At 39.1% G+C, this 12,188-nt stretch overlaps 1 protein-coding gene across 1 annotated transcript in view; it reads right to left on the bottom strand.

Annotated features, from left to right (window-relative positions):
• FREM2 (FRAS1 related extracellular matrix 2) overlaps positions 1 to 12,188 on the bottom strand; it is a 208,632-nt gene that overhangs the window by 41,486 nt on the left and 154,958 nt on the right. Inside the window, exon 7 of the mRNA XM_054446945.2 lies at positions 463 to 612. Within this exon, the coding sequence (XP_054302920.2) occupies positions 463 to 612 (150 nt within the window). The remainder of the gene's footprint in view (positions 1 to 462; positions 613 to 12,188) is intronic.

Below are 12,188 nucleotides of genomic sequence, written 5' to 3'. Positions count from 1 at the left end.
GGAAAAAACCTTTTGGATCTGAAGTATTTATAGGGACACATGGTTAAAATAAGGAGACAGCCAACTGAAGACACATGCCTGCATAATACCTAAATGTCATAGGTTTCTGTGGGGATAGATTATGTGCAGCAAGATGATTTTCCTGCCTATAATGCCACAACATTCAGCAATACTAGATTTGCTGAGAGTAGAGAACCACTTCATGGAAATATAGGCCTCAGTATATAGATCCTTTGAGTCTTAACGTTTGTAACCTAGCTTCTGATTCAAGGCCCTTAAATGTACTTTCCAAGGTAGTAAATAAAGCCTAGATTTACCTCCTAGAGTAATAATTTCAGCAAAAACAATACACGCAGCCAAACTGCTTTAATAGAAGTGAAGTATTTCAGCTTTAAATAAATTTGTGCCATGGTCATTGAAAATCGCAGAACAATCAAAAGAGCCCAGTGGGAAACTGCTCACCATCTGCAGAGGGAGGATCCGTTTTCCGAGACCTCACTGTGACACTAGAAGACTTGGACAGGTCAGTGCCGGTTCTCCACACCCGCACTTCCACGTAGCCGGCACTCTCATCCACAGAGTATTCCACATCACCGAAGTAGAAGATGGGTTCTGTTAAGAAAGGAACAGATACCATTTCTGTTATTTTTTCGCATCAAACTCTATTGACATGATTCCAAAGAAGAGTGTGCTTCCTCTTAGGGACTTCCTTATATCATCATACTTTTTTCCTTTTAGTGAGATATCTCTTCAATCTAAACTTTTCAGGTGAATATATTAGTCCTTACAATCAAACATACACACAGTAAAGTGCCTAATAAAACATTCTCATCTTGAGGCATAAGTTTGTTTGTGCTTCATATGTGGGATTATAAGTGGCTTCTAAAAGTGCCTCTGGAAGCTTAGTTGGAAAAATAGAACTCAATGAAGCAAAACACGTATCTGATTTTGGTTTTTTACTTTGGCCCAGCCACTCATTTTATTATTTCTTACCAAGTTTCCACTCTGGAACAGAGCTATACCTTTTTGCATTATGCCATTTTCTGGTCCATTAGATTTGGGCTTATTTCGATGTATGTGGGCATGTTATAATCACAAGGGTTAGAACCTACTGTCATAACTAGACTGAATATATGATTGCTAGTCCTGAAGACTGCAGGGCCTGACTGCAGGTTGCCTGTAGAGTATCGGAGATGCTCTATACCAAGTGAGACTTTACTAAATAAATAATCTCATACGAAGACGTTAATATTAATTCTAAACACACATGAAAATGAGGCAGATTCAGTCACTAAACTAGGGCACATGCTTTGGGGTCTTCATATTTTTTTCCAATACTGGTGATAAATTTGAATTGATCTAATCATTGTTTCTGCCTGACTCAAACTGTGACCAATGGTTTACCTTGTGATAGAGCTGCTAGAAGTCTAAGGTTTAGCAGTCAGCTGACCAATGATAAAACAGAGATTTAATTTGTGATCTTACTGTAAAAAATAATTTATTTTGAGTAATATAGAGGCTCATAGGAAGTTGCAAAAGTCGTATATACTTCACTCATTGTGAGCTTATTTTTATAAGCAATTATTAAAAGAGATAAATTATATCACCCAGAATAAAGGTTAATGATAATAGTTACCATGTATGAACAGACACAGGCGAATGTACACATATAAGGTGAACAATCCTTTGACTTGACACATTCTAGTCACCTGGCTCTAGTTTTACAAGATTCAAAAGGACTGAATATAAAAGAACATGCAACTCACATTACTGTTCCTTAAGAAGGAAGGCCACTAAAAACATGATATCATGTTTCAGAGCAACTAATTGAATTCCCACACATACCAAATTAAGCAAAACTCTACAACAATGGCTCACAAAGCCACTTGGAAAGCCAAAGAAAATTCATTTTGTGCATTATTCGAGTATGATTTCTTTATTTTCTTGCCCCAAATAAATTACCTTTATTTAAACTGGAAAAGTTTGTTTTCTTTGTTTCTTCACATGGTGGGCATGATAAAAATCATACAGCCCCTTCAAATTCTTGAATAGTACAAAACCAACCTTAGACATTTTGTTCACATATTTTGGTTCAGGGGGTGATAAATGTCCCTATAACATAGTTAACCTCCTTCTTATCCTTTCAACTTGGACGGTGCTAGGGCACATGAGTGTATGTGTACAGATGAAGGTGTTATCTGTTAACCTCAGTCAAAGCCGACCTCAACTACAAGCCAATACATTCCTGACATTTCCCACACTGAGGTAGGGTGCAAAGGTGAAGACAGAGAGCTCTGAAAATGTATCTTCTGACCAGATGGCCAAACTGGGCACATCTGTAAGTCTTTTAAAAGGCTTCCATAACTATCACAGAGGCTTGATCACCTGCATCCAACAAGTGATCTCTGTAAGTCTCTTCCCATTCCTGGCAAACCACATCATCACCCAAATTAGGTTTCTGAGTTATGGGAGAGAGCTGTGAAATGCAGTTAAGGGAGCACCTTTTATTTAACAATGATACCTCCCAATCTTCCTATCTCCCAAATCCTCACAGACACATAACAAAAAAGGAACAATAAAATCAAGTGAGTGAATATACAACTGCTAAACACCAAATAAGCTACACATCGGGGACCAAATGGTGTGTTGCATGTTTCAGATTCATTCTGTCAACTCCAAAACACGTAGTTTTACTTTATAGCTTAATGTGTAGTTTTTATAAGAAAAAATATGGAAGTCTTATGTGTGTAGTACTCTGAAAACTTCTAAGTTGTCATTCGAAATGAAGACGAATGAGTTACCATATATGTACAGACACATGTGTTTTATATGCATGTGTGTGTGTATCTGTGCGACTGTGTATCTAAGCAAGACAGAGAGAGAGAAAGAAAGAGGCGGGGGTGGCATTGCACATGTGACAATGTTATAAAAATAAAAGGGATATGAATGATGCAAACAACATTATTACATTGCCTATTGCATAATATATTGTTATCTCCTGTAGAAAGAAGGAGGGAGAATGGAAATGGGATTTTAACCCTAAATCCTTCAACTTTAATACAGTGCTAATAAAAGTAGTTAGAAAAGTTAATTAACTACTTCCTTAAAGCTCTTGATTATGAGTAGATTTATGTATATGATTTTTCTCCCTCTTTGTGCTCCACTCATGATGATTGAAAAACTGGTCAAATAATCAATTACAATTACTGAAGTTAAAGTTTGATGTGATTATTATGAGATTAAAACACATTCAGTAGTTTCTATGAGAAAAAAAAAAAACTCTGCTAACTACCTAGTTTCTTGTGCCATGAATTAAAAAAATGATTAAACATCAGCATATTTTTTCAGTGTTAGATGAGTGAGAACTAAAAAGAAGTAATGATTATGTTTACTTAAATTTCTCAGCATCTTTTCAAAACATCTAAAATTTGAATATTGTTTATAATCATTACCACTGGGAGAAAACCTTATGTAATATGAATGAGTTAAAGACACATCAAGCAGTAAGTTGAGTTATAGATGTCACTTAAGAAAAATAGCAAGATGTTCCTGGAACATTTTAATGAGTACTAAAGCAAGAGGAAGGAATACAATAATAAATCGATGTGACTGTCATGCCTTTGAAAGGTATCTATGCAAAATCCAGAATAATTGCTTGTCCCCAAAAAATTATTATTTATGAGTAAGACTTTTAACTCACCTTTTTCTTTGGTAAACTTCTTTTTTTTTTGGCTTAGAAACTTGGTTTCTTTTAAGAAAATAAGTAAACTGAAGATCTTTGTAGATAAGTTATGGAAATACCCCTACCCCAGTACAATTTAAAGTAAACTAGAAGCCTATTCAATTCTTTAATTCAGCTCATAAATACACACTGTGCCTTGTACCATGTTTAAGTTCACAGACTTAATGGATAAAACAATCAGTGGAGGATATTATTACTTGGAATAAGAGGATGATCAAATAAAGCCACACATCTCATAGCCTACACCTGCCTAAGACCATAAAACAGTACTTGCTCATCACTCCACCACCCTCAGATGACACTCCAGAATGCAGAGGAAAGATAAGTTTATCCAAATTGTCTGTGAGCAGTGCAAGGGAGGTTTTGAATTGGCCTAGTGAGTGTGAAATTCATAAGCGAAGCCAGACTCTACACTCTATCCCTTGAGGTCTTCATACTTTTAAATAAAGGACATAGATCAAGGCATTGACTAAAGAAAAGTCTATTTTAGCTCATTAAGCGTAAATGCACTTCTCAAGGTTGGGGATATTTTCACTACCTACAGCACAGATAGGATCACATTTATTTCCTACAAACGTAGAAGAGGTGGACAGGTGAGCAATACAGCACAGATACTTGCAACAAAGACAAAGAGAAACAATTTAAGTTTCTTTCCCAGAGAGAAAATTTTCCCAGTGTCTAGATGGATGTTTACAATCACATTGTGTCTCCTGAGATGAAAGGAAGAGGTGCCAGTAGTAACTGCTATCTGGAGCCAAATCTTATTTACTCACGTGGGCACGTAGACCATCATTCCAGTAAGCTTTGTAGATCTAACCAATGTGTTTGCTTAGAACTGAATGAAGTAAAAGCTTTAATGCTGCCTTTTTGTCCGGTGTTGAAAATAATACAAAGGAATTGTTTCCAAATGAGATCTTTCTTCTGAGCTGTATTGCCTAATCAATCCACGTCCCATGGGCACCTCAAGGTGAACCTCTCCATAACGGAGTCCACAGGGTCACCTTCACTCCCCTTCCCCAGGTTTCTCTCTGTCTCATTGCCACAAATCTAGCTGTAGGCAGTAACACCTTCCATTTGAGTTTTCCCAGCAACCGCTTAACCAGGCTCTTAAGGAAAGTGGTCATCCCTCAAAGCAAATCTCATCATAGTATTCCCTTTGCTGAAAGCCTCTCAACTTTCCTTACTGTTCTTGGGATTATTCACAAGCTACTTAACATGGTTTACATGACACTGAAACATTCTGTCTTGGTTTGCCTTTTCAATCTCATATTAGCCCCTTTTCTACTAAACAATCCAGTATCTTGAATGTCTTAAATATGCCCCTCCCAGCCTTTGCTCTATGGCTCTGCTGCTTTGAATGCTCCTCCTTCCTCGTCCGGATACCTTCTGCTCTGCTCATCTTCCAGGCTTCTGTTGACAAGTCACTTCTGTGGGGAGCACCCTGCTTTCCCCTACCAAATAAAGCCCTTGCTCAACTTCTACCGTCACTGTGAGTATGTCTCCCATTGTCTCTGAGCTCTCTAAGGGGAGGAATCAAGCTTCCTCTATTCACTGGTACTTCCCTAACACTTAGCTTAATCAATGCAATAGGTGTGCAATCAATATTTGTAGAACGAATTAACATCAAAGTAGAATTATTTATTTGCTACAGCAAATGAATAAATATGTCTGTCTTCGTGGTGGGTGAGTCAGAAGAGGACACTCTTAGCATCAGGCAGTGGCAGTTAAGAAGTCTCAGAAGGAGCAGCCAGTGATTTTCTTTACAGTAAAACAACTTCGTAAGGCTGCCCTTTGAATTGGCAAGAAATTCATGAGGAAGGAAAAGTGAATCAAAATGAACTCAAAGAGAAGAGATTTTTTTTTCTTTTCTTTTGAAATACTTTGCCTTCACTGGTTCCCAAATAGGAAGTATACTAGAATTATCCTAGAGGATTTAAAAATACAGACGCTAGGCCTCATCTCCAACTTTCCAAATTAGAATCTCCAGCAGGTGCTTCCAGGCACCTGTGTTTGCTTGTTAAGAGGTTTTAGTTTTTAGAGCAGTTTTAGGTTCATGGCAAAATTGAGCAGAAGATACAGAGACCTGCACATGCCCCTTGCCTCCACACAGGCACAGCACTGTTTTTAAAAATCTTGACAGGCAACTACCTTGGAGTCAGCAATCCGCGTATTGGTTTAGCTCATTTCAGCATCTTTAACACTAGTAACTTAATTGCTAGATACCATAGTAGTTGTTTTAAATTCAGTACCTTATTTCATCCTCACAACCACCCACTGAGGTGTGTACTATATTAATCCCGTTTTCACAGATAAGGAAATTAAGGATTAGGGAGATTAAGAGATTTCCCCAAAGTTGTGCTGTACATCAGGGAAATAGCGGAACTAGGATGCATATCTAGATAAAGCCTGTGCCCTTGACTACTATTAAGGCAGGAAAGGAGTCATAAAAGGTTTTCACAAGATTTTTATGGACAAAATTTTTACCTAGCAATTCAATATATGGGGATCTGTCATATAGAAATGCTAACCTAAGTGTTCAAAGATGCATACGAAGGATTGTTCATTGTATTTCATTCATTTGTATTAGGGTGCAATTGGAAACAAGCCCAAAATCCATCAGAAAGGGATTAAATTCAGTTCTTTCACAAAATGGACTACCAGACTATAAAGCATATATGTATATGTGTGTGTGTGTGTGTGTGTGTGTGTGTGTATATATATATATATACGTATATATATGTGTATATATATACATATATGTGTATATATATACATATATATGTGTATATATATATACGTGTATATATATATATATATATATATATATATATATATTTTAGTTTTATCTCCCAGGTTAAAAAATATTTGAGATATTGATGCTCTGCGATTCTATATCTTACACTCTCTACTTGGCTTCATCAGCAGCAGTAATAGATTAAAAATTAAAGGTAATTTGGGTTGCAGTGAGCCAATATTGCACCATTGCACTCCAGCCTAGGTGACAGAGCCAGACTCTGCATTAAAAAAAAAAAAAAAAAGAGAAATCCGGGCAAGGTGGTTGAATAGGAACAGCTCTGGTCTGCAGAACCCAGCAAGGCCAACACAGAAGGCAGGCGATTTCTGCATTTCCAACTGAGATACCCAGTTCATCTTATTAGGACTGGTCAGAGAGTGGGTGCAGCCCATGGAGGGCAAGCAGAAACAGGGTGGGGCATCGCCTCACCTGGTAAGTGCAAGGGGTCGGGGAACTCCCTCCCCTGGCCAGGGGAAGCTGTGAGGGACTGTGCCATGAGGAACTGTGCACTCTGGCCCAAATACTACACTTTTCCCATGGTCTTCACAACCCACAGACCAGGAGATTCCTTCGGGTGCCTATACCACCAGGGCCCTGAGTTTCAAGCACAAAGCTGGGTGGCCATTTGGACAGACACCCAGCTAGCTGCAGGGTTTTTTTTCATACCTCAGTAGTGCCTGGAATACCAGCAAGACAGAACCATTCACTCCCCTGGAAAGGGGGCTGGAGCCAGGGAGCCAAGTGGTCTAGCTCAGTGGATCCCACCCCCATGGAGCCCAGCAGGCTAACATCCGCTGGCTTGAAATTCTTGCTGCCAGCACAGCAGTCTGAAGTCAACCTAGGACACTTGAGCTTGGTGTGGGAAGGGGTGTCCACTATTATTGAGGCTTGAGTAGGCGGTTTTCCCCTCACAGCATTGAAAAAAGCCTCCAGGAAGCTCAAACTGGGTGGAGCCCATCACAGCACCGCAAAGCCACGGTAGCCAGACTGCCTCTCTAGATTCCTCCTCTCTGGGCAGGACATCTCTGAAAGAAAGGCAGCAGCCCCAGTCAGGGGCCTATAGATAAAACTCCCATCTCCCTGTGACAGAGCACCTGGGGGAAGGGGCGGCTGTGGGCACAGCTTCGGCAGACTTAAATGTTCCTGCCTGCCAGCTCTGAAGAGAGCAGAAGATCTCCCAGCACAGTGCAAGAGCTCTGCTAAGGGACAGACTGCCTCCTCAAGTGGGTCCTTGACCCCCATGCCTCCTGATGGGGAGCTACCTCCTAGCGGGGATTGACAGACACCTCATACTGGAGAGCTCCGGCTGGCATCTGGCGGGTGCCCCCCTGGGATGAAGCTTCCAGAGGAAGGAGCAGGCAGCAATCTTTGCTGTTCTGCAGCCTCTGCTGGTGATACCCAGGCAAAGAGGGTCTGGAGTGGAACCACAGCAAACTGCAGTAGAACTGCAGAAGAGGGACCTGACTGTTAGAAGGAAAACTAACAAACAGAAAGGAATAGCATCAACATCAACACAAAGGACGACCACACAAAAACTCCATCCTAAGATTACCAACAGCAAAGACCAAAGGTAGATAAATCCACGAAGACGAGGAAAAATCAGCACAAAAAGGCTGAAAATTCCAAAACCCAGAATCCTCCAAAGGATCACAACTCCTCGCCAGCAAGGGAACAAAACTGGGTATAGAATGAATTTGATGAATTGAAGAAGTAGGCTTCAGAAGGTAGGTAATAACAAACTCCTCCAAGCTAAAGGAGCATGTTCTAATCCAATGCAAGGAAGCTAAGAACCTTGAAAGAAGGTTTGAGGAATTGCTAATTAGAATAACCAGTTTAGAGAAGAACATAACTGACCTGATGGAGCTGAAAAACACAGCACGAGAACTTCGTGAAGCATACACAAGTATCAATAGCTGAATCGATCAAGTGGAAGAAAGGATATCAGAGATTGAAGATCAACTTAATGAAATAAAGCGTGAAGACAAGATTAGAGAAAACATAATGAAAAGGAATGAACAAAGCCTCCAAGAAATATGGGTCTATGTGAAAAGACCAAACCTACGTTTGATTGGTGTACCTGAAAGTGATGGGGAGAATAGAACCAAGTTGGAAAACACACTTTAGGATATTATCCAGGAGAACTTCCCCAACCTAGCAAGACAGGCCAACATTCAAATTCAGGAAATACAGAGAACACCACCAAGATACTCCTTGAAAAGAGCAACCCCAAGACACATAATCTTCAGATTCACCAAGGTTGAAATGAAGGAAAAATGTTGCGGGCAGCCAGAGAGAAACGTCGGGTTACCCACAAAGGGAAGCCCATCAGACTAACAGTGGATCTCTCGGCAGAAACCCTACAAGCCAGAAGAGAGTGGGGGCCAATATTCAACATTCCTAAAGAAAAGAATTTTCAACCCAGAATTTCATATCCAGCCAAACTAAGCTTCATAAGTGAAGGAGAAAAAAAATCCTTTACAGACAAACAAATGATGAAGCATTTTGTCATGACCAGGCCTGCCTTACAGGAGCTCCTGAAGGAAGCACTCCACATGGAAAGGAAAAACCAGTACCAGCCACTGCAAAAACAAACCAAAATGTAAAGACTGCATCAACTAATAGGCAAAATAACCAGCTAGCATCATAATGACAGGATAAAATTCACACATAACAATATTAATCTCAAATGTAAATGGGCTAAATGCCCCAATTAAAACGCACAGACTGGCAAATTGGATAAAGAGTCAAGACCCATTGGTGTGCTGTATTCAGAAGATCCATCTCACATGCAGAGAAACACATAGGCTGAAAATAAAGGGATAGAGGAATATTTACCAAGCAAATGGAAAGAAAAAAAAAAAAACCAACCAGGGGTTGCAATCCTAGTCTCTTAAAACAGATTTTAAACCAACAAAGATCAAAAAAGACAAAGAAGGGCATTACATAATGGTAAAGGGATCAATGCAATAAAAAGAGCTGACTATCCTAAATATATATGCATTCAATACAGGAGCACTCAGATTCATAAAGCAAGTTCTCAGAGACCTACAAAGAGACTTAGACTCCCACACAATAATAGTGGGAGACTTTAACACCCACTGTCAATATTAGACAGATCAACAAGACAGAAAATTAACAAGGATATTCAGGACTTGAATTCAGCTATGGACCAAGCAGGCCTAATAAACATCTACAGAACTCTCCACCCCAAATCAAAAGAATATACATTCTTCTCAGCACCACACATAGCATGTATTCTAAAATCAACCACATAATTGGAAGTAAAATACTCCTCAGCAAATGCAAAAGAATGGAAATCATAGAAACACTCTCTCAGACCACAGTGCAATCAAATTAGCACTCAGGATTAAGAAACCCACTCAAAACTGCACAACTACGTGGAAACTGAACAACCTGCTCTTGTATGACTACTGAGTAAATAACGAAATTAAGGCAGGAAGAAGTAAGTTATTTGAAACCAGTGAGAACAAAGACTCAATGTACCAGAATCTATGGGACACAGATAAAGCAGTGTTTAGAGGGAAATTTATAGCAATAATGCTCACAGGAGAAAGCGGGAAAGGTCTAAAATCAACACCCTAACATCACAATTAAAAGAACTAAAGAAGCAAGAGAAAACAAATTCAAAAGCTAGCAGAAGACAAGAAATAACTAAGATCAGAGCAGAACTGAAGTAGATAGAGACGCAAAAAACCCTTTAAAAAATCAATGAATCCAGGAGCTGGTCTTTTGGAAAATATTAACAAAATAGATACACCACTAGCCAGACTAATAAAGAAGAAAAGAGAGAAGAATCAAATAGACACAATAAAGAATGATAAAGGGGAGATCACCACTGATCCCACAGAAATACAAACTACCATCAGAAAATACTATAAACACCTCTACATAAATAAACTAGAAAATCTAGGAGAAATTGATAAATTCCTGGACACATACACCCTTACAAGACTAAACCAGGAAGAAGTCAAATCCCTGAATAGACCAATAACAAGTTCTGAAATTGGCACAGTAATTAATAGCCTACAAACCAAAAGAAGCCCAGGGCCAGATGGATTCACAGCCGAATTCTACCAGAGGTACAAAGAGGAGCTGGTACCATTCCTTCTGAAACTATTCCAAACAATAGAAAAGGAGGGACACCTCCTTAACTCATTTCATGAGGCCAGCATCATCCTGATACCAAAACCTGCCAGAGACACAACAAAAAAAGAAAATTTCAGGCCACTATCCCTGATGAACATCCATGCGAAAATCCTCAATAAAATACTGGCAAGCCGAATCCAGCAGCACATTAAAAAGCTTATCTACTATGATCAAGTCGGCCTCTTCCCTGGGATGCAAGGCTGGTTCAATATATGCAAATCAATAAATGTAATCCATCACATAAACAGAACCAATGACAAAAACCACATGATTATCTCAATAGATGCAGAAAAGACCTCGATAAAATTCAACACTCCTTCATGCTAAAAACACTCAATAAACTAGGTATTGATGGAACATATCTCAAAATAATAAGAGCTATTTATGACAAACCCACAGCCAATATCATACAAATGGGCAAAAGCTGGAAGCATTCCCTTTGAAAACCGGCACAAGACAAGGATGCTCTTTCTCACCACTCATATACAACATAGTATTGGAATTTCTGGCCAGGACAGTCAGGCAAGAGAAAGAAATAAAGGTATTCATATAGGAAGAGAGGAAGTCAAATTATCTCTTTTTGCAGATGACATGATTGTATATTTAGAAAACCCCATCGTCTCAGCCCAAAATCTCCTCAAGCTGATAAGCAACTTCAGCAAAGTCTCAGGATACAAAATCAATGTGCAAAAATCACAGGCATTCCTATACACCAATAATAGATAAACAGAGAGCCAAATCATGAGCAAACTCCCACTCACAACTGCTACAAAGAGAATAAAATACCCAGGAATACAACTTACAAGGGATATGAAGGACCTCTTCAAGGAGAACTACAAACCACTGCTCAAGGAATTAAGAGAGGACACAAACAAATGGAAGAACATTCCATGCTCATGGATAGGAAGAATCAATATCATGAAAATGGGCATACTGCCCAAAGTAATTTATAGATTCAATGCTATTCCATCAAGCTACCATTGACTTTGTTCACAGAATTAGAAAAAACTACTTTAAATTTAATATGGAACCAAAAAAGCCCGTATAGCCAAGACAATCCTAAGCAAAAAGAACAAAGCTGGAGGCATCACACTACCTGACTTCAAACTATACTACAAGCCTATGGCAACAAAAACAGCATGATGCTGGTACCAAAACAGATATATAGACCAGTGGAACAGAACAGAGGCCTCAGAAATAACGCCATACATCTACAATTATCTGATCTTTGACAAACCTGACAAAAATAAGAAATAGGGAAATGATTCCCTATTTAATAAATGGTGTTGGGAAAACTGGCTAGACATATGCAGTAAACTGAAACCGGACTCCTTCCTTACAGCTTATACAAAAATTAACTGAAATGGATTAAAGATTTAAATGTAAGACCTAACACCATAAAAACCCTAGGGGAAAACCTAGTCAGTACCACTCAGGACATAGGCATGGGCAAAGACTTCATGACTAAAACACCAAAAGCAGTGG

This window comes from Pongo pygmaeus, chromosome 14 (genome assembly GCF_028885625.2).
Source record: "Pongo pygmaeus isolate AG05252 chromosome 14, NHGRI_mPonPyg2-v2.0_pri, whole genome shotgun sequence".
NCBI lineage: Eukaryota > Metazoa > Chordata > Mammalia > Primates > Hominidae > Pongo > Pongo pygmaeus.
Note: the sequence above shows the minus strand (reverse complement) of the source record. Positions and strands in the feature narration are given on the sequence as shown.